At 42.7% G+C, this 24,111-nt stretch overlaps 1 protein-coding gene across 1 annotated transcript in view; it reads right to left on the bottom strand.

Annotated features, from left to right (window-relative positions):
* Positions 1-11,802: 11,802 nt before the first annotated feature.
* Positions 11,803-24,111, bottom strand: part of LOC140195689 (uncharacterized) — a 58,951-nt gene continuing 46,642 nt past the window's right edge. The window contains exons 12-14 of the mRNA XM_072254402.1: positions 14,992-15,104; positions 12,489-12,573; positions 11,803-12,302 (exon numbers count right to left, since the gene is read on the bottom strand). Coding sequence (XP_072110503.1) covers positions 12,246-12,302; positions 12,489-12,573; positions 14,992-15,104 — 255 coding nt within the window. The 3' untranslated portion in view covers positions 11,803-12,245. The remainder of the gene's footprint in view (positions 12,303-12,488; positions 12,574-14,991; positions 15,105-24,111) is intronic.

The raw sequence follows: 24,111 nt of genomic DNA, 5'->3' as shown, positions 1-24,111 counted from the left end.
TAACGACTTCATTATATGAACATTGGGTGATCAAAAACTTATCTGTACGGACACGAGTAATACGAGCACATGTGGGAGAAATAAAAGACAAAGTTGTGTTATGCTGGGGTATGATTTGATGTGTGTGGATAAAAACTTAAATATTCCAGAAGGTACAAAGGTACAATTCCTATGTAATAAAAATCTAGATGTGATATTGTTTAGTAACCCAGAGGGAATAATCATAAGTCAGTTTTAAACCCAACATTCAGGTTTTGATGGCTACAGTAAGATTACAGTTCTGTGGGATCACACTCATGTAATTACTGAGTGGGGTAGAGATCTACACAAAAGGTCTATCCATTTGGGTGACCACATCAAGCGGTTCTCGAAGGTTGCTTCATTGATACTGCATAAACTGTCCACAGGAGAATATATTATACTGAGTAGAATGGAAAGGGCGCTAAGGGACATGGGTAAGATTTTTTGTCAGAGCTTGGGCTTCTTCATGGTTTTACAACTATCATCAGTCCTGCTGAAGGGGTTCGGCCCAAAACGTTGACTATAATCGTATCCATAGATGCTGCCTGGCCTGCTGAGTTCCTCCAGCATTTTGTATGCGTCACCATTCTACACTGGTGAGTCAGCTGTGGAGATTTTGAGCAGCTTTAAATGTTTGGACGTTAACATATCGAATGACCTATCTTATGTCCAACACATAGCTGAAATCATAAGGAAGGCGTACGAGCATCCTTACTTTCTTCGAAATTTAAGAAGGTTGGAGTCATCACTAACGGTATGAGCTAACGGTTTAAAAAGTTTGTCTGACTGGCGAGGTATGTGGGTGAGTAGACTTATTTTTCCTGTTTCATTCCTGTAGAATTAGATAGCATGCCTGCAAGGTTAGTGCTTTGTTTAGGGTGTCAGATGTGGGAATCCTGAGAGAGTCCAGCCTCCCTGATGGCCACATCAGCGCCAGGTGCACTGAGTTGCAGCTCCTCAGAGACCGTGGACAGAGGGTCCAGTGAGATGGAGGATCTGAGGGAAATACACATTAGTAGGGAAGTGGTGTTAGGTAAATTGAAGGGATTAAAGGCAGATAAATCCCCAGGGCCAGATGGTCTGCATCCCAGAGTGCTTAAGGAAGTAGTCCAAGAAATAGTGGATCCATTAGTGATAATTTTTCAAAACTCCTTAGATTCTGGACTAGTTCCTGAGGATTGGAGGGCGGCTAATGTAACCCCACTTTTTAAAAAAGGAGGGAGAGAGAAACCAGGGAATTATAGACCGGTTGGCCTAACATCAGTGGTGGGGAAACTGCTAGAGTCAGTTATCAAAGATGTAATAACAGCACATTTGGAAAGCGGTGAAATCATCGGACAAAGTCAGCATGGATTTGTGAAAGGAAAATCATGTCTGATGAATCTCATAGAATTTTTTGAGGATGTAACTAGTAGAGTGGATAGGGGAGAACCAGTGGATGTGGTATATTTGGATTTTCAAAAGGCTTTTGACAAGGTCCCACAAAGGAGATTAGTGTGCAAACTTAAAGCACATGGTATTGGGGGTAAGGTATTGATGTGGATAGAGAATTGGTTGGCAGACAGGAAGCAAAGAGTGGGAATAAACGGTACCTTTTCAGAATGGCAGGCAGTGACTAGTGGGGTACCGCAAGGCTCAGTGCTGGGACCCTAGTTGTTTACAATATATATTAATGACTTGGATGAGGGAATTAAGTGCAGCATCTCCAAGTTTGTGGATAACACAAAGCTGGGCGGCAGTGTTAGCTGTGAGGAGGATGCTAAGAGGATGCAGGGTGACTTGGATAGGTTAGGTGAGTGGGCAAATTCATGGCAGATGCAATTTAATGTGGATAAATGTGAAGTTATCCGCTTTGGTGGCAAAAACAGGAAAACAGATTATTATCTGAAATGTGGCCGATTAGGAAAAGGGGAGGTGCAACGAGACCTGGGTGTCATTATACACCAGTCATTGAAAGTGGGCATGCAGGTACAGCAGGCGGTGAAAAAGGCGAATGGTATGCTGGAATTTATAGCAAGAGGATTTGAGTACAGGAGCAGGGAGGTACTATTGCAGTTGTACAAGGCCTTGGTGAGACCACACTTGGAGTATTGTGTGCAGTTTTGGTCTCCTAATCTGAGGAAAGACATCCTTGCCATAGAGAGAGTACAAAGCAGGTTCACCAAATTGAATCTTGGGATGGCAGAACTTTCATATGATGAAAGACTGGATGAACTAGGCTTATACTCGTTGGAATTTAGAAGATTGAGGGGGGATCTGATTGAAACATATAAAATCCTAAAGGGATTAGACAGGCTAGATGCAGGAAGATTGTTCCCGATGTTGGGGAAGTCCAGAACGAGGGATCACAGTTTGAAGATAAAGGGGAAGCCTTTTAGGACCGAGATTAGGAAAAACTTCTTCACGCAGAGAGTGGTGAATCTGTGGAATTCTCTGCCACAGGAGACAGTTGAGGCCAGTTCATTGGCTATATTTAAGAGGGAGTTAGATATGGCCCTTGTGGCTAAAGGGATCAGGGGGTATGGAGGGAAGGCTGGTACAGGGTTCTGAGTTGGATTATCAGCCATGATCATACTGAATGGCGGTGCAGGCTCGAAGGGCTGAATGGCCTACTCCTGCACCTATTTTCTATGTTTCTATGCTTACTTGGGAAAGTGAAGAGGTAATAGACAGGATCTGCAGGGAGGTAGTCATCCCTAGGATACAGGGGTCAGAAAACTGGGTGACTGTCAGGAGGGGGAAGGAAAATGCCCAGATAGTGGAGAGTACCCCAGTGGCTGTCCCCCTCAGCAACAAGTATCTTGGTTTGGATGCTACTGAGGGGGATGACCTGACAGGGGACGGCCACGGTGGCCAGGTCTCTGGCACTGAGCCTGGCACTGTTGTGCAGGAGGGAAGAAGGGAGAAGAGAAATGCGGTAGTCATAGGAGATTCCATAGTCAGGGGAATGGACAGGAGATTCTGTGAGCCTAGTAGAGATACTCGCATGGTGTGTTTCCTCCCAGGTGCCAAGGTACGGGATGTCTCGGATCAGGTCCAGAATATTCTGAAGGGAGAGGGTGAGCAGCCAGTTGTCTTGGTACATGTTGGTACCAAGGAGAAGGGAGAAGGTCCTGAAGAGAGATTTCCTGGAGTTAGGAAGGAAGCTGAGAAGCAGGACTTCCAGGAAAGTAATCTCGGGATTGCTACCTGTGCCGCGTGCTAGCGGGGGCAAGAATAGTAGGATCAGGCAGATGAATGCGTGGCTGAGAGACTGATGCAGAGGACAGGGCTTCAGGTTCTTGGATCATTGGGATCTCTTCTGGGGGAAGTATGACCTGTTCAAAATGGACGGGTTACACCTGAACCCGAAGGGGACCAATATCCTGACGGAAAGGTTTAGTAGAGATGTTAGTGAGGGTTTAAGGTAATTTGGCAGGGGGATGGGAACCGGAATGATAGAGCGCAGGAATGGAAAACTGAAATAAATCTAAGATAGTGAGCAGTAAAGATGTCAGGAAAGACAGGCAGGTGATGGGGAAAATGGGATGAGTTGCAGTGCAATCAAAGCAAAAAGTACCAAATACTGGATTTTTCAAATCTCTTACTAGCTCTTCTTTCAGTTAGTCCTGACGAAGTGTCTCGGCCCGAAACGTCAACTGTACCTCTGCCTGGCCTGCTGCGTTCACCAGCAACTTTTATGTGTGTTGCTTGAAATTCCAGCATTTGCAGATTTCTTCATGTTTGCATTTTTAAAAATACTGGTCTTAAGGTGTTATACTTAAATGCATGCAGCATAAGGAATAAGGTGGATGATATTGTCGTACAGCTACAGATGGGCAGGTATGATATTATGGTCATCACTGAGACATGGCTAAAGGATGCATGTCTCTAGGAGCTGAACGTCCAAGGATACACGATGTATTGGAAGGATAGGCAGGTAGGCAGAGGGGGTGGCGTGGCTTTATTGGCAAGAAATGGTATCAAATCATTAGAAAGAGGTGACATAGGATCGGAAGGTGCAGAATCTTTATGGGTTGAGCTAGGAAATCGCAGGGGTAAAAGGACCCTGATGGCAGTTATTTATAGGCCTCCAAACAGCTGCAGTGATGTAGACCACAAATTACAGCAGGAAATAGAAAAGGCTTGTCAGAAGGGCAGTGTTATGATAATTGTGGGGGATTTTAACATGCGAGTGGATTGGGAAAATCAGGTCGGCACTGGATCTCAAGAGAGAGAATTTGTAGAATGTCTGTGAGATGGCTTTTTAGAACAGCTTGTTGTTGAGCCCACTAGGGGATCGGCTGTACTGGATTGGGTATTGTGTAATGAACCGGAGGCAATTAGAGTGATTGAGGTGAAGGAAACCTTAGGAGGCAGTGATCATAACATGATTGAGTTCACTGTGAAATTTGAAAAGGAGAAGCCAAAATCCGATGTGTCAGTATTTCAGTGGAGTAAAGGAAATTACAGTGGCATGAGAGAGGAACTGGCCAAAGTTGAATGGAAAGGGACACTAGTGGGAAGGACAGCAGAGCAGCAGTGGCTGGAGTTTATGCAAGAAGTGAGAGATGTGCAAGACAGATATATTCCAAAAGAGAAGAAATTTTCGAATGGAAAAAGGATGCAACCGTGGCTAAGATGCGAAGTCAAAGCCAAAGTTAAAGCAAAGGAGAGGGCATACAAGGAAGCAAAAATTTGTGGGAAAACAGAGGATTGGGATGTTTTTAAAAGCTTACAAAAGGAAACTAAGAGGGTCATTAAGAGGGAAAAGATGAACTATGAAAGGAAGCAAGCAAATAATATCAAAGAGGATACTAAAAGCTTTTTCAAGTATATAAAGAGTAAAAGACAGGTGAGAGTAGATATAAAACCTATAAAAATGATGCTGGAGAAATTGCAATGGGAGATAGGGAGATGGCAGAGGAACTGAACAAGTATTTTGCATCAGTCTTCACTGAGGAAGACATCAGCAGCATACCAGACACTCAAGGGTGGCAGGGAAGATAAGTGTGCACAGCCACAATTACGACAGAGAAAGTACTCAGGAAGCGGAATATTCTATGGGTAGATAAATCTGCCAGACCAGGTGGAATGCACCCTTGTGTCCTGAAAGAAGTAGCTGTGGAGATTGTGGAGGCATTAGCAATCATCTTCCTAAAGTCGATAGATTCTGGCATGGTTCTGGAGGACTGGAAGATTGCAAGTGTCACTCCGCTAATTAAGAAGGGGGCAAGGAAGCAAAAAGGAAATTATAGACCTGTTAGCTTAACATCAGTGGTTGGGAAGTTGTTGGAGACGATTGTCAAGGATGAGATTACGGAGTACCTGGAGGCATATGACAAGATGGGCAGAACTCAGCATGGATTCCTTAAAGGAAAATCCTGCCTGACAAACCTATTACAATATGTTGAGGAAATTACAAGTAGGCTAGTCAAGGGAGATGCAGTGGATGTTGTATACTTGGATGTTCAGAAGGCCGTTGACAAGGTACCACATATTAGGCTGCTTAACAAGATAAGAGCCCATGGAATTACAGGAAAGTGTACATATGTGGATAGGGCGTTGGCTGATTGGCAGGAAACAGAGAGTGGGAATAAAGGGATCCTATTCTGGTTGGCTGCCGGTTACCAGTGGCGTTCTACAGGTGTCCATGTTGGGGCCGCTTCTTTTTACGTTGTACGTCAACGATTTGGATTATGGAATAGATGGCTTTGTGGCTAAGTTTGCTGATGATAAAAAGATACATGGAGGGGCCGGTAGTGCTGAGGAAAGAGAGTCTGCAGAGAGACTTGGATAGATTGGAAGAATGGGCAAAGAAGGGGCAAATGAAATACAATGTTGGAAAGTGTATGGTTATGCATTTTGGCAGAAGAAATAAACGGGTAGACTATTATTTAAATGGGGAGAGAATTCAAAGTTCTGAGAATGCAACAGGACTTGTAAGTCCTCATGCAGGATACCCTTAAAGTTAACCTCCAGGTTGAGTCGGTGGTGAAGAAGGCGAATGCAATGTTGGCATTCATTTCTAGAGGAGTAGTGTATAGGAGCAGGGATGTGATGTTGAGGCTCTACAAGACACTGTGGGCAGTTTTTGTCTCCTTATTTAAGAAATGATGTGCTGACATTGGAGAGAGAACAGAGAAGATTCACTAGAATGATTCTGGGAATGAGAGAGTTAACATATGAGGAACGTTTGTCTGCTCTTGGACTGTATTCCTTGGAATTTAGAAGAATGATGGGGGACCTCAGAGAACCATTTCGAATGTTGAAAGGCAGGGACAGAGTGGATGTGGCAAAGTTGTTTCCCAGGATGGGGGAGTCTAGTATGAGGGGGCATCACTTAAGGATTGAAGGGCACCCATTCAGAACAGAGATGCGAAGAAATTTTTTTAGCCAGAGGGTGGTGAATCTATGGAATTTGTTAGCATGGGCAGCAGTGGAGGCCAAGTCATTGGGTGTAATTAAGGCAGAAATTGATAGGTATCTGAGTAGCCAGGGCATCAAAGGTTATGGTGAGAAGGCGGGGGAGTGGGACTAAATGGGAGAATGAACCAGTTCATGATAAAATCGTGGCGCAGATGGGCCGATGGGCTGAATAGCCGACTTCTGCTTCTTTGTCTTATGGTCTTATGGTCTTATGGTCACTACTCTTAACACATTTCTGCAGTTGTACTGCTGAGGGCGGCATGACTGGTTGTATTATGATCTCATGCAGCAAATTAAATGTGCAGACATTTAAGTACTGTATATTCAGAGTCCAATGAACACCACGCACTACATCACGGGCACATTTGGCGCCACCATCCAAAGCATAGACTTGAGGCGTTGTCTCAAGAATGCAACATCTGTGTTCTACGCCATCCATCTTCTTGCATTGACAGCAGGTACAGACGTCTGAGGTCTCCCAACACTAGGTTGAAGAAAAACTACTTCCCTTCAACAATTTGGTTCTTGAACCAACCAACACAACCCCAATCCCTACTGCATTATTGCAAGCATATGATTGCTTTGGCCAAGTGGCACTACAAAAGAATCTATCTTTGTTTTTGTTCAAATTATGTCTTTCTCTTATAGTGTTATATATTTTATTTTCTGTGTGTAATTTTATTATGAATACTAAGTCTCTAATACTATGTGCCAGTGAGGTTGCTGCATGCAATTTACACTTTTGCATGCATGCCCGTATGAGGAAAAAACTACTTCAAATTGACATTGACACTACGAGTTCATGAGTAGATTTTAAAACAGATTAATATGACAGTGCATATTGGCTCTAACAATAAAATTTTCAATGCATGACGAACATTAAATGTTAGACATAAATCTGATCATTAAATTTTCTGGGAAAGAATGATAGAAAAGAGTAGAATCCAAGTGGAAATCAAGTCCTAAACTAGAGCCTCCAACTGTGAAAAAAAAATGGTAATTGAAGAGGTATGATTTGTAAGTTAAAATTCATCGTGACATTAGCTTACAAAATTAAAGTTCTATAATTCTTAATCAATGAACATTCCTTTGAAATAATTATAGTAAAGCAGCATATATGACTGTATATATGAGGTGCTTTATGTATGTTTTTACTTAGAGATACAGCTCGGTAAAAGATCTTTCGGGCACACCAAGCCCAAGCAGTCCAATTACATCCGTGTGGCCAATTAACCTACGTCACTGGAATGCAGGAGGTGACAGAAGCACCAGAGGGAATGCACGCGCTCACAGAAAGAACCTACAAGCTGCTTACATTCAGCAGCGGGAAACGGATGTGGGTTGCTGCTGCGACAGGTGTGTTACACTACTAACCGCTACTCTACCATGTCGATCCTGTTGTTAACATGTTGGTAAACTGGATCCACAATTGGCTTGGTCATAGGAGGCAGAGACTGGAAATACCTAATGGGTGTTCTTGATTGGTGCAGAGACATTTTTTGTTTGCGTATTTTCTTGGGTGAGATTGTAGGTGGTCTGATCACAATGTTCGCAGGTGACACGAAAACAGGTGGAGTCCACAAGACCATAAGACATTGGAGCAGAATTAGGCCATTTGGCCCATCGAGTCTGCTCAGCCATTCATTTATGGCTGATCCTTTTTTTCTCCTCCTCAACCCCATTTTTTGGCCTTCTCCCCGTGACCTTTGATGCCATGTTCAATCAAGAACCTATCACTCTGCCTTTAATATGCCCAATGACCTGGCCTCCACAGTTGCATGTGGCAACAAATTCATCAAATTCACCACCCTCTGGCTAAAGAAATTGCTCCGCAGCTCTGTTTTGAACGGACGCCCCTCTACCCTAAGGCTGCTCCCTCTTGTCCTAGTCTCTCCCACCATAGGAAACATCCTTTCCACATCTACTTTGTCTAGTCATTTCAATATTCGAAAGGTTGCAATGAGATTCCCCACATCCTTTTGAATTCCAGCGAGTACAGGCCCAGAGCCATCAAACGTTCCTCGTATGATAACCCTTTCGTTCCTGGAATCATCCTTGTGAACCTCTTCTGGTCCAGCTCCAATACTAGCACATCTCTTCTAAGATGTGGACCCCAAAACTTTACACAGTACTCAAGGTAAGGCCTCACCAGTGCCTTCTAAAGCCTCAGCATCACATTCCTGCTCTTGTATTTTAGACCTCTTGAAATGAATGCTAACATTGCATTTGCCTTCCTCACCACCAACTCAACCTGCAAGTTAATCTTTAGGGTGTTCTGCACAAGGACTCCCAAGTCCCTTTGCATCTCAGATTTTTGGATTTTCTCCCCGTTTAGAAAATAGTCTGCACTTTTATTTCTACCAACAAAATGCATCACCATTATATTTTCATTTTCCGCTTTCCTGCCCATTCTCCTAATCTGTCTAAGTCCTTCTTCATCCTCATCAAAGTTGCTGGTGAATGCAGCAGGCCAGGCAGCATCTCTAGGAAGAGGTACAGTCGACGTTTCGGGCTGAGACCCTTCATCAGGACTAACTGAAGGAAGAGCTAGTAAGAGATCTGAGCGGGGTTGTCTAATGATTAAAGACCTGAAACACCCAATGACCCCAGGTTGCATTACCGATGATGTGTCCCAGTGCACACCCGCTTCATTAAGCTAAGTGGTGTCAGACCACAATAACGAAAAGCATGTGCCAGATTAAAGTGGCTCCACTTCAATACCCTATCCGCCAGATCCCCACATACCTCACCACACCATACTCCACAACCTTACCTCTCCCAGCCCCACATATACATCCACCAGCCCTACCATCAAACCTAATCCTAAGGTCCAAGGGGGTGCACACAATGATTTGTGTAAGGAGGAGCAAGATCCAATAAAGGCAAATGTTGGACCTGGTTAATGAAGGCGTGGGCCAGATCAAAGTGACAGGGTTGTGTGACACTGAATCTAGAGTGACGAGGCTAAGGAGCACAACAGGGATGACTCTCCCACAGCCCACAGGCTCTCAACTCTCAACTGATTTGATGCCATTCATTACCAGCAGAGCCACGTCTCCCCCACTGCCTACCTTCCTATCCCTCTGATACAACGTGTAACCTTGGACATTCAGCTCCCAACTATAATGATCTTTCAGCCACGATTCAGTGATGGCCACAACATCATGCCTAGCAATCTGTAAAAGTGCAACAAGATAGCCCACCTTATTTCTTATACTCCACACATTGAGATACAATACCTTGAGTACCGTATTTGCTGCCCTTTTTGATTTTGCATCCCTAATATACTGATACTCACCCTGTTGGCTGCAACTATGTCTCATCACCTCCCTGCCTTCCTAACAGTCTGACTGCATGCTTTCTTTACTTTTTTACCATCCGTCCTATTCTGATTCCCAGCATTCTGATTCCCATCCCCCTGCCAAATTACTTTAAACCCTCCACAACAGCTCTAACAAACCTGCCTGCAAGAATATTGCATCCCCCCCCCCCCCCCGGGTTCAGGTGCAACCAGTCACTTTAGTACAGGTCATACCTCCCCCAAAAGAGATCCCAATGATCCAAGAACCTGAAGCCCTGCCCCCTGCACCAGCTTCGCAGCCAAGCATTCCTCTGACAAATCATCCTGTTTCTACCCTTACTGGCGCATGGACAGGCAGCAGTCCAGAAATTACTACCCAGGAGGTCCTGCTTCTCAACTTTCTACCTAGCTCTCTAAATTCTGTTTTCAGGACCTCGTTGTTTTTCCTTCCTATGTCTTTGGTACCACTATGAACCAAGACATCTGGCTGCTCTCCCTCCCTCTCCAAAATGTTGTGGACACGATCTGAGACATCCCTGACACTGGCACCTGGTAGGCAACATACCATCCAGGTGTTCCGTTCACATCCACTGTCTGTTACCCTCATTATTGAATCGCCTATCACAACCGTTCCCATCTCTCTTTTTCCTTTCTGCACCACGGACCCATGCTGAGTGCCTGACACCCAATCGCTGTGGCATTCCCCTGGGAGGTCATCCCCCAAAAAAGTATCCAAAGCAGTATACTTGTTTCTGAGGGGAATGGCCACAGGGGTGCTCTACTCTAAATGCCTTTTCTCCTGACACTTCCATTTCTCCTGACAGTCACACAGTTACTCGCCTCCTGCAACTCCGGGATGACTACTTCCCTGTAACTCTAATTGATTATCTCCTCACTCTCCCAAGGTCCTCCAGCTGCTGCTCCAGATACCCAACACAGTCTTCAAGGAGCTGCCGCTCGATGCACTTCACGCAGATGTAGTTCCCTGGGGAGACTCTGGCTCTCCCAGGACTCCAACATCCGGCATGAAAAACACACAACCGCCATTTACTATACCAGAAAACATTAACGGAAGCCGACCCAAATCTAACCCCTCCTCTGAACCAAAGCCTCCTTTGAGCCTGACGCTTCTACTCTCACCACTGGCCAGTCGTGGACAGTGGAGAATTTTTTCCTCAAAGATACAGTGGTACATGGATCAGCTGGAAAGTTATGCGGAGTGGTGGGAAATAAAATTTAATCTGAATAAGGGTGAAGTATTAGGTTAGGATATGTGGAGTAAATGGCAGGCATCTTCAAACCTTTGAAAAACAGATATTCCTTGCACTGCAAGTCAGTGGTGTGCTGAAAGTCTGATATTATGTGATTACGATGATGAAGAAGGTATCTGTTTTGCTTGCCTTCGTAAACCTTGCCCAAGTATAATATTTGGGATGTCTTGTTGGAGCTGTGTGAAAGAATACCACATTTGGAATATGTAGATCTAGTCACCAAAAATTGGCAAGGATGAGGATGGTTTGGAGAAGGTGCGGCAGTGTTCAGCAAGACGGTGCCTTGGTTGGACTGTATTAACTACAAGGGAAGTTTAGCCAAACTTAAATTGTTTTCTCTGCAACATAGAGTGTCATGATAGAGATGAACCAAATTATGAGAGGAGTAAACAGAGTAGACAGCCAGAGCCTTGCTCCCGGGATTGAAATGCCAAACACCAGAGGAAATATCTTTAAAGCGAGTGGGGCCAGCTTCGCCTTAGACGGTGGTAAAGGCGGACACAATTATAACCTTTAAAGGGTATTTGGAAATGTTTAAAGGGATACAGATTTAATACAGAAAAATGGATTTTTGCGTTGATAGGCCTCAGGTTCAGTCTTGACAAAAAGGGCCAAACAAACTATTGTCCTTTTGCCCGATTCTATGATTCTGTGAGAGGTGAGAAAATAGAAGCGATGGTGGGATTGGGGGACAAGCTAACAACGATCATAAGCGGCTGTGACTTTTTGTGTCAAAACAGTTAAATGAAAACAGAGAGAAACAGAAATAAATATAATACAATTACCGGACATGAGACACTTGCTGACATGGAAGCAGCTGGTCTGTCGACACAGCCAAACTTTATAACAAGGACTGATATGCAGACAGTTTATAAACGAGAATACTTTATGGCTGCTTTCATAAATAATTAAAGCCGCTACTCCAGCATGCACTGAAAAGGACTTAATGCCTGCATGTCCGCACCTCAAATGATCTTTAAGTGCAGCCAAAATATTTAGAAAACATGTGATGTGGTCAAAAGAAATGGTGGGAGTGGGAGTTGTTTGGGATAGGAGAGGCAGATAATTGGAAAGGCAGTGATCATATGGTCATTAAAGACCGCAACAATTAGCTGGGCCGTTTAACTCCAATTGATGATCCAGCTCAGCGAGAAATGCCGTGAATTATGGGCAAAATGGATAGAAATATCTTCATTATTATCTCAAGTGAAGTACTTTCCAAAGTTTCACTGTTTTGGCCAGCTTCAGCTCAAATCCTGCTCAGAGACACACTGGGAGAGATACATCTCTTGGAGTTGCGCCTGTAACAAATAAATAAAAGGATCTATTGTTAACTAAAGTCACTATCACCAACAGCTTGACAGCATTCAGTCACCCCAGAAAATGAGTTACTGGGAACACAAATTGCAAAGGAAAATATATTGACATTAAAATTAATAGGAAGTTTTAGGACAACAAATAATGTCACAAGGATAGGGGAACAATACCTTTTTCTCAACAATGACAGACTGGACATAGTCAAGGTTCGCCTGCAGTCTATTTCGCTCCTTCCTCGATAGAGTAGGTTTCATGCTGGATACATATATATATATATATAAAACAAAAAGATAATTTTGACTATATCCAGAATATCATGCGGCTGAAAGTTTACATTTTGTCTCAGCTGCAGTTATTAATTTAAACCTGACAAGTCACGGGTGCAGATTATTTTCAAAGAAAATGTCTGAAATATTACTTAGCTGTCTATGTTGTCTAATTCTCACAAGGTAACACTTGTACTTAAATCTCATATTGAGGTTGGGCATTTTGTGACTGTTTGTTTCCTCCACAGCAGTATCCAGAAATAATTCAGATATGGGATATGTAAGATAGCACGTTTCACAAACTCTTCAGTTTATAGGTTTTTAGCCACAATATATTTCAATCGAAGTTGACACATGAATAGTCAGCCTATTCTGAAGTGACCAGTGCTTTAGTGCATACATTGAAATTTCATTGAGTTGGCTGAGCATATTGAGTCAAACGTAAATCGTGCATGCCCATCGCCCCGGTGAATAACTCATTAGTATCGGAGTACCATACTGGGTATGGTATATACCAGGATTCTGAGTCATCAATACAGGGTAACCTATAAAACTGCTAAATCTAAAAACAAACAGAATATTCTGGACGTTTTCAGTAGATCGAGAGGCACTTTTTTAAAATTCAATGAACTGGAAAGTGAGCCCTGTTTCTTTCCACAGGTGTGTGTGGCCTGGTGCCTATTTCTGGCATTATCTTTAGTTTTGTTTCAAATTTCTCGCATATGCAATTACTTCGCTTTTTGATTGCAGTTATGTTGGTCTATCCACAAAACTAGGGAGCTTTGTGAATACTTTTGAGGTGATTGTGTGAACTGTAGGTGACAGTTCTATGATGGAAGGTGAGGTTTCAGTTTCTGGATATGATGAAGTGTTACATCTCAAGATTTCTTCAAACTTATGAGGATGATAAGAAAGGAAAAGAATTCTAATAAAGTTCGTAATTGCCACGATGAAGTGGCTGATGAAGTTAGCATAGTTAAGAGAATAGTCATGTTGGTGAGGTTTTCATTCAATCCAATGATAATCAAGAATAATAGAGAATAATAGAGAGCAGGAAACATACACATAGTCAAACAATAGGAATGTTGAAGAAGATACTGAATCAGCACAGTCGTGTATTATTGTAGAGCAAACTATTTAGAAATAGAGAAGCTTAATAACAGAGTATTTCATTGAGTGTTAAATTGCTCAAATGATAAAATTCGATCCTTGATGACAACATTTCTTTCTTTGAAAAAGAGCCTAAGTGATGATATGAAATCAGATCCCCCAGAGTGCACAGCATTCTGTTACAGATCCACTGGATGCTAATCTTCATATAATGAAATAAAGAATTATTTATCCATCTAAATAGTGATCAATAGAGAAATATTTCACTTATAATGTAACGATGAATATACGTAAATACAGAATATATAAATATCAATACTGCGAATCAGCTGATGTGATATCGTGCTGCTATGTGATAACGTTAATATTAAATAGGTTTTAGAAACATAGAAACATAGAAAACCTACAGCACAATACCAGCCCTTCAGCCCACAAAGCCATGCCGAATATGTTCTTACTACAGAAATTACCTACGGTTACCCATAGCCCTCTATTTTTCTAAGCTCCATGTACCTCCCCAGAGGTCTCTTAAAAGACTGCATCGTATCGGCCTCCACCACCATCGCCGGCAGCCTATTCCACGCACTCACCACTCTCGGGGTAAAAAAAAGTACCCCTGACATCTCCTCTGTACCTACTTCCAAGCATCTTAAAAATGTGCCCTCTCGTGTTAGCCACTTCAGCCCTTGGAAAAAGCCTCTGACTAACCACACCATCAATGTCTCTCATCATCTTATACACCTCTATCAGATCACTTTTCATCCTCCACCACTCCAAGGAGAAAAGGCCGAGTTCACGCTGATCTGGATTGAACTCCATCTGCCACTTCTCAGCCCAGTTTTGCATCATATCAATGTCCCGCTGTAACCTCAACAGCCCTCCACACTATCCATAAAACCCCCAACCTTTGCATCATCAACAAATTTACTAACCCATCTGTCTTATCTGTTTTTTGTCTTATACTTTTCACTTCCTCTTAGCATCTCGTGTTTCTCTTCCTGCCTACTTCGACCTCATTTAGTCTCACCCCAGATGTCCATGCCACTCCTCCTTGCCCATCACTGGCTTTTTTCAGTGTCTTTGCGCTTTTCCTTCTTTCTGTGATGATGGTAGTTTATACATTGGGCATGCAATCTCATTGGGCTTGTACCCTGCACTGTCAGCCATCACCATCCCCTTTTATCCTCCTCATCACCACCTTGCATCTCCGACCGGTTATCCTTTTCACTTTTTCTTTTGTATCTACCACCACATCCCAGCAGATATCCCAGGTCTGGAAAAGCGTTAATGGAATCACCTGGAACAACATTTTGAAAGGAGCATCGAAACGAATATGAATCCAATCAGAACAATTACAGCCAAGACGTAGCTGCCTCCAGCTAACCAGTCCCATGTAGTACATACAATCCACTAGCCGGAGAAAAGGAAAATAGTGTCAGATTGAGAAAATCCAGATTAATTTACGGAAAGAAATCTCGTTTCTTTATTTCCATAGGTACTAAGATGTTGCTTCCCATTATTGCAGGTTAAGTTGACTTCCTTTTGATAACTCAATGTGTACCATGCCAGTGTAAGATAATAGCTTTCAAATCTTGATAAAGGTAATGCAAAATACATGTCCCTATCATCTAAAATGTGTACAAAATAAAAACAGACATGAAGAAATTTATGCTGTAATCTTAAATTGCACATTTCTAAATGACAGAAGAATCTGATTTATATTGCTTTGCCTCTAAACATCTCATATACTATTTTTAGTCGCCCATGCTACATCAGGGAGAACACGAATAATAGCAGAAACAGTGCAATTGCTTCAATAATGCAACATCAGCTGGTTAGATGTGGAGTAAAACTCCACATCTGCTTTACAATCGATGCCTGTTCAGAATGAACACAGGATGGAAGTGTACTAAATTGATAAACTTCGGCTCATTCACAACACTCCTGTTAGACTTTTCACTATAACCAGGATGAAGGAACGAATCACTCCCACTTTAATTACTCTGCATTGGTTTCTTATATCTTTTAGGACTGAGTTTAAAGTTTTCTTACTTATTTTTAAATTTCTCAATGATTAAGGACATGAGTACGTTATAGCAGAGCTTTCGTTTTATAATCCTGCTCTCCTTCCATGGTCTCTGAAACGTAATCAATCTCACTCAAACAGATCAGCTCTTTGAACTATGCTCCTAAACTGTGCAACTCAATAACTTAATCTATAAGGAATGTAGGCACAGTTGTCACTTTTAAACTCCGACTCAAAGCCTATTTCTTTAACCTGGCTTTTAACTAACATCATTTTGTCTTTTATTTCCATGTTTGTACTTTATCCCATTGTAAAGTTCACCGTTTGCTTAAAAAGTTCTCGATACATAATAATGTAGCTGTATTTTTATTCTTCTCGGCTCAAGCAGCAAAAATCTGAGGTACGGTGAATCACACTCAACTCTAAGGAATTTTCGGAGTATTCTTGTGGTGTTTAGTAATGTGGCTTTCTGGAGATTTAAATAAGTATTGCTGTGTAGGCCTAGTTGTTCAATGTTCTGGTGCAGTGACTTTCGGATGATAACAGTTGTAGAGATTACTATCGGGCCAATGTACTTCCTGTTCCTGTTCCAAACTCTCGCAACTTCCTCTCTTAATTCAGTATGTTGCTGGAGTTTTCCACTTAATAATTTCTGTATGTTTTGAATGGCTGTATCTATTCAGTAAGTTGTCCTTGCTTGTTTATTCTGTAATATTATAACCGGACAGTTATTATGGAGTATTCTACCTGTAATAGTGGAGTGGTTGTAATATAATTTGTCGGACTCTGACTCTAAAACAGGATAAGGCTTCTATTTATAGCACTGTATGGTGTTTTTTTATGTGTTTGTATTTTAATCCAAGATTTTGTTGAATGATGTTTGCCACTTCAATGTTCCTGTGTAAGTAATCAGATTTTTTTAAAAACTACTGCATGATCTTGTAATATTTTGGATTGTTTACGGTGTCTGTTGGCATTTTCTACATTTATACCATGAATTTCTTGATAGGTTTTGATAGTTTTTTTTGTGTTAACCATTTTGTCCTGTATTGCCATAAGGAACTCCTATGTTTCTGCGAAGAGGTCTCCACTCTGATCCAGTCATTCAAAACTTCCTTATTGACATCTAGTCTGCTCAGAGAGTGGGGATGTCTTCCATGCTGGGTCATTTTCTTCCATTGCTGAATGTTTGTCTTCTGTGGTGATAGTTCCTCATTTTTTTCAGAGTTTTGCTTTACTTTTAAGTTTAGTGGTGTGCACTTCTTATCAGAATTGTATATGTTCAGGTGGAATGCTGAATCCTGTTTTCGTTGATGAAAGAATATCCTTAGATTATCTGACTGTTGTGTAAAGTTTCTCTGTCTGTTATTCCTCTTCCTCCTTTGGTCTTAGATGGTGCAAATAGAAGTGCGTTCGAGTGTACATGGTGTTCCGTGAAATATGCCATTTCTGTCCTTATTTCTCGTTGTAAATATTCCAAAACTGATTGGGACAGAGATATACCAAAGGAATACGTTAATTTGGGTATAAGGAAATTGTTTATTGCCTTTGTGATATTTTTACCATTGAGCTCTGCTCAGCAGGTTTTCTTAAGTCTTGAAGAAAATTCTGTCAAAAGTTTTCCCTTTATTGGACTATGATCTATTTTCTTTGCTTGTTGATATCCCAGAATATTATAAGTTTTATGTTCATTCAACGGTTGTATTTTATCTTGCTGCTCTCTTTAGACCATAAGACATTGCAGCAGCATTAGGCCATTCAGGTCCACTGTGCTGTTTCATCACGGCTGATCCCGGATCCCATTCAACCCCATTCATCTGCTCTCTCACCATATCCCTTGATGTCTCAACCAATCAGGAACTTACCAACTTCTGCTTTAAATAAACCCATGGACTTGGCCTCTACCTCAGTTTGTGGCACAAATACACCACCCTTGCTGAACAAAATACTCCTTACATCGGTTCTAAAAGTTTGTCCTTCAATTTTTAGGCTGTTCTGGAGAGCCCTAACCAGAGGAAACATCCTCTCCACATCCACCTTATCTAGTCCTTTCAACATTCCCCAGGCTTCAATGACATCCTCATGCATTCTTCTCAATTTGATGAGTACAGGCCCAAAGCTGCCAAATGTTCCTCATGGGATAACCATTTCATTCCTAGAATCATGCATGTGAAACTCCTCTGCACTATCACCAATGACAGTAAATCTTTTCTGAGATAAGGGGCACAAAACTGTTGACAATGTTCCATACGTGGCCTGACTAGTATCTTATAAATCTTCGGCATTATCTCCATGTTTTTATTTTATTCCTCATGAAATAAATGCCAACATTGTATTTGCCTTCTTTACCACAGACTCCTTCTGGGAATTTTGCACAAGATTCCTCTGAAGTTTGTGTTTTCTCCCCATTTAGATAATGGCCTGCACTGTTGATCTTTTTAACAAAATGTATTATCACACATTTCCAAACTCTCTATTCCATCTGCCACTTTTTTGCCCATTCTTCCAATTTGTTTAAGTCCTGCTGCAATTGCATTGCTGCCTCAGCACTACCTACCCCTCCACCTATCTTCGTAACATCAGCAAATTTTGCCACAAAACATAGAAACATAGAAACATAGAAAATAGGTGCAGGAGTAGGCCATTCAGCCCTTCGAGACTGCACCGCCATTTATTATGATCATGGCTGATCATCCAACTCAGAACCCCGCCCCAGCCTTCCCTCTATACCCCCTGACCCCCGTAGCCACAAGGGCCATATCTAACTCCCTCTTAAATATAGCCAATGAACTGGCCTCAACTGTTTCCTGTGGCAGAGAATTCCACAGATTCACCACTCTCTGTGTGAAGAAGTTTTTCCTAATCTCAGTCCTAAAAGGCTTCCCCTCTATCCTCAAACTGTGGCCCCTCGTTCTGGACTTCCCCAACATTGGGAACAATCTTCCTGCATCCAGCCTGTCCAATCCCTTCAGGATCTTATACGTTTCAATCAGATCCCCCCTCAATCTTCTAAATTCCAACAAGTACAAGCCCAGTTCATCCAGTCTTTCTTCATATGAAAGTCCTGCCATCCCAGGAATCAATCTGGTGAACCTTCTTTGTACTCCCTCTATGGCAAGGATGTCTTTCCTCAGATTAGGGGACCAAAACTGCACACAACACTCCAGGTGTGGTCTCACCAAGGCCTTGTATAACTGCAGTAGTACCTCCCTGCTCCTGTACTCGAATCCTCTCGCTATAAATGCCAGCATACCATTCACCTTTTTCACCGCCTGCTGTACCTGCATGCCCACTTTCAATGACTGGTGTATAATGACACCCAGGTCTCGTTGCACCTCCCCTTTTCCTAATCGGCCACCATTCAGATAATAATCTGTTTTCCTATTTTTGCCACCAAAGTGGATAACTTCACATTTATCCACATTAAATTGCATCTGCCATGAATTTGCCCACTCACCCAACCTATCCAAGTCACCCTGCATCCTCTTATCATCCTCCTCACAGCTAACACTGCCACCCAGCTTCGTGTCATCTGCAAACTTGGAGATGCTGCATTTAATTCCCTCATCCAAGTCATTAATATATATTGTAAACAACTGGGGTCCCAGCACTGAGCCTTGTGGTACCCCACTAGTCACCGCCTGCCATTCTGAAAAGGTCCCGTTTATTCCCACTCTTTGCTTCCTGTCTGCTAACCAACTCTCCACCCACACCAATACCTTACCCCCAATAACGTGTGCTTTAAGTTTGCACACTAATCTCCTGTGTGGGACCTTGTCAAATGCCTTCTGAAAATCCAAATATACCACATCCACTGGTTCTCCCCTATCCACTCTACTAGTTACATCCTCAAAAAATTCTACGAGATTCATCAGACATGATTTTCCTTTCACAAATCCATGCTGACTTTGTCCGATCATTTCACCGCTTTCCAAATGTGCTGTTATCACATCCTTGATAACTGACTCCAGCAGTTTCCCCACCACCGACGTTAGGCTAACTGGTCTATAATTCCCCGGTTTCTCTCTCCCTCCTTTTTTAAACAGTGGAGTTACATTAGCCACCCTCCAATCCTCAGGAACTAGTCCAGAATCTAACGAGTTTTGAAAAATTATCACTAATGCATCCACTATTTCTTGGGCTACTTCCTTAAGCACCCTGGGATGCAGACCATCTGGCCCTGGGGATTTATCTGCCTTCAATCCCTTCAATTTACCTAACACCACTTCCCTACTAACATGTATTTCGCTCAGTTCCTCCATCTCACTGGACCCTCTGTCCCCTACTATTTCTGGAAGATTATTTATGTCCTCCTTAGTGAAGACAGAACCAAAGTAATTATTCAATTGGTCTGCCATGTCCTTGCTCCCCATAATCAATTCACCTGTTTCTGTCTGCAGGGGACCTACATTTGTCTTTACCAGTCTTCTCCTTTTTACATATCTATAAAAGCTTTTACAGTCCGTTTTTATGTTTCCTGCCAGTTTTCTCTCATAATCTTTTTTCCCCTTCCTAATTAAGCCCTTTGTCCTCCTCTGCTGAACTCTGAATTTCTCCCAGTCCTCAGGTGAGCCACTTTCTCTGGCTAATTTGTATGCTTCTTCTTTGGAATTGATACTATCCCTAATTTCTCTTGTCAGCCACGGGTGCACTACCTTCCTTGATTTATTCTTTTGCCAAACTGGGATGAACAATTGTTGTAGTTCATCCATGCAACCTTTAAATGCTTGCTATTGCATATCCACCGTCAATCCTTTAAGGTCATTTGCCAGTCTATCTTAGCTAATTCACGTCTCATACCTTCAAAGTTACCCCTCTTTAAGTTCAGAACCTTTGTTTCTGAATTAACTATGTCACTCTCCATCTTAATGAAGAATTCCACCATATTATGGTCACTCTTACCCAAGGGGCCTCTCACGATAAGATTGCTAATTAACCCCATGATGAGGAATCATTGCTCAAAACCCAGTCCAGAATAGCCTGCTCTCTAGTTGGTTCCTCGACATGTTGGTTCCTCGACATGTTGGTTCAAAAAACCATCCCGCATACATTCCAAGAAATCCTCTTCCTCAGCACCTTTACCAATTTGGTTCACCCAATCCACATGTAGATTGAAGTCACCCATTATAACTGCTGTTCTTTTATTGCACACATTTCTAATTTCCTGTTTAATACCATCTCCGACCTCACTACTACTGTTAGGTGGCCTGTACACAACTCCCACCAGCGTCTTCTGCCCCTTAGTGTTACACAGCTCTACCCATATCGATTCCACATCTTCCCGGCTTATGTCTTTCCTTTCTATAGCGTTAATCTCTTCTTTAACCAGCAACGCCACCCTACCTCCCCTTCCTTCATGTCTATCCCTCCTGAATATTGAATATCCCTGAACCATCAATTCCACTATCCAAATCATAGACAAACAATACGAAAAGTAGCAGTCCCTGATGAACCCCTCAGGTTTATATTCTATTAGCTCTTGTGTACCTTACTTTACATTTAATATTCTGCAGTTGCAGTCTATAGTCCAAAGATCATGTTTCTATCTTGAGAAAAGAGTTCTCTTATTAGAATTAATTACTAGAGATTTACTGATGGAGGAGGGTATAATTTCAAATTGTCCATGTGTAGAAGATGTGTCAATGGACGATTCACTTGATTGTCTCTGATTTTATACCCTATTTCCTTCCGATTCAGTAAAGTAGAAGGCTAGAGAAAACCTTAGTGAGCTTACAAAGTCACCATATAAAATCCCTTACTATTTCTTTCTTCAGCTCTAGTTGGTGTAGCCTAAGGTACGAGCTTTGTCAACCACACTCATTTGTCAATCGCTAAGAACTTTCGGACTATCTAGTGATGTTTAGTATTGTTGCTGCCTGAAGATTTGCATAGATGTTGCTATGTTATTGCTTGTTTATCCTGTATTATTATATCCGGACGGTTTTAATGGATTGTCCTGTCTGTAATAGCTGATCAGCCATAATACAATGCGATGTTCTGACTCTAAAACTGGATCAGGCAAGCTATTTATAGCAAGCTATGCTGTCTTTTATGACCTTGGTTTTTAAAGCAAGATATTGATGAATGATGTTTGCCACTTGTGCATTTTTGATATTTTTTTGAGTTAACCACCTGGATTGCCACAAGAAGGCCATTGGTTTCTGAGATTTCAAAGGTTTCAAAGGTACATTTATTGTTATTTTTATTTGTTTTTCACATCTTTTTTTCTTAACTCGAAAGAATGTCTGCAGAGCCACTGTTCTGTTTGAGATGTCAGATGTAGGATTTCTGGGAGACTACCAGCCTCCCTGGTGCCCACATTTGCACCAGGTGCATCGACATACAGCTCCTTAGAAGCTCCTTAGTGTTTGGGAAATTGAAGTGGTGATAAACAAGAACTACAGGGTGGTAATCACCCAAAGGCTACAGGAGACATCCTGTGGATGCTCCCTCCTCAATAATGTACTCAATTTTGGAGGTGAGGGGGGCGACCTACCTGGAGGAAGCAACAGTGGACGTGCCTTTAGCATTGAGACTGGTCCTCTGGCTCAGAAGTGTAGGGAACAGAAAACAGTGGCAGCAATAATATGGGACTCTATGGTTTGGGGGACAGATAGGGGGTTTGCTTCCCAGGTGCCAGGGACCCTAATGTTTTTGAAGGGCAAAGAATGTAGGGCTGAAATGAGCACAATGCAACCTGTGTCTGGAGCCTTGCCTGCAACCTTGTCAAGTTCAACAACCGGTGCGAGACCGGAGCCATGCTGTGTCAAGACAAGGAACTGTCTACCTTGAGTTGGAACCATCTCTGTGTCCACGCCTTCACTAGGTAGATCCGGCCGTTTGCCGCTACCTAGTGTTGAGAACAGTCTCATCGTGTTCAGCATTCTGTTTAGAGCCCCGGCCCCAAGTCCTGTTCCGAAGGAGGGGTCCCAGCTCTGTGTTCCATGTCCCTGTGTTCCTGTCTCTCTCAAGTCCAAGGCTCCGAGTTCCCGTGCTCTAGACCAAGGCTCTATGTTCCTGTCCTCCCCAAGACCAAGGCTCTGTGTTCTGCATTCTTGTCATCCCAAGTCCAAGGTTCCGAGGTTCCTGTTGTCCCAAGTCCAAGGCTCAGCTGTTCCTAAGTACCAAGTCAAGGCTTCGTGTTCTCGTCCTGTCCATGTGCTTCATCCAGTGCTGGAGTTCCCTCTTCCTGCCCAGGAGTCTCTCATTCTGTCCTCACCTCGAAGAACCAAAGCCTTGTCATGTCCTCACCTCGAAGTCCCCAAGCGGTGAAGAACCCAAGCTATGTCCAGTCCTATAGCCACGTCATATCCTCGCCTAGTTCCGGGGTCCGAGCCCGAGTCAAGACCCAAGTTCTGGGTCCTTGTCCAGTGTCCGGCTCGGAGTCCTTGTCCAGGTTCCAAGTTCCTTGTTCCTCGTCCAGGTCCCGCTTTTCTGATCTAGTCCTAACCCAGGCCCTGTATCCTAGTCTAATCTAGCACCCCCCCGCCCCCCCCCGCCATGATAGGTAAAGAACGCAAATGCAATGTTGACATTTATTTCAAGGGGAATAGAATATAAAAGCAAGGAGATAATGCTGAGGCTTTATAAGGCACTAGTCAGGCTGCAGATTTAGTATTGTCAGCCTTTTAGGGTCACATATCTCAGAAAGGATGTAATGTCATTGGAAACAGTCCAGAAGATATTCACAAGGGAATGAAAGGGTTAACACATGAGAAGCGTTCAGTGGTTTTGGATCTGTACTCACTGGAATTTAGAATAATGCAGGGCAATTTCTTTGAAACCTACTGAATGTTGAAAGGGCTTGTTAGGGTGGATGTGGATAGGATGTTTCCTATGGTGGGGGTATCCAGAAATTGAGGGCACAGCCTCAGAATTGAGGGGTGGCCTTTTAGAACAGAGGTAAGGAGGATTGGTTTAACCAGAGAGCAGTGAATCTTCGAATGCTCTGCCACAGACTACGTGAAGTCCAAGTCCATGCATATGTTTAAGGTGGAAGTTGATCATTTCCTGATCGGTCAGGGCATATGCAAGAAGGCAGGTGTATAGGGTTGAGTAGAATACAATATCAGCCATGATGGAATGGCGGAGCAGAATCGATGGGCTGAATATCCTAATTTTGCTCCTATGCCTTATGGTCTGAAGGTCTCAGCTGGCAAAAGCTAAGGCACGGCCATAGCCAAGTACACTCATTTCTCAATTGCAAGGAACTTTCTGATTATCTAGTAGTGTTCAGTATTTTGGCTTTCTGAAGATTTACATAGATATTGGCGAGTATCTCTCCCTCTACCTCTCTTTCTCTTTCTCTCTCTCATTCTCTCTTTCCCCTTCTCTCTTATTCTCTCCCTCTCCCCCCTCTCTCTCTTTCTCTCTCTCTCTCTCTCAACAGTC

Source organism: Mobula birostris, chromosome 3, assembly GCF_030028105.1.
Source record: "Mobula birostris isolate sMobBir1 chromosome 3, sMobBir1.hap1, whole genome shotgun sequence".
In the NCBI taxonomy this organism is placed as follows: domain Eukaryota; kingdom Metazoa; phylum Chordata; class Chondrichthyes; order Myliobatiformes; family Myliobatidae; genus Mobula; species Mobula birostris.
This window is presented reverse-complemented; position numbering and strand designations above follow the sequence as displayed.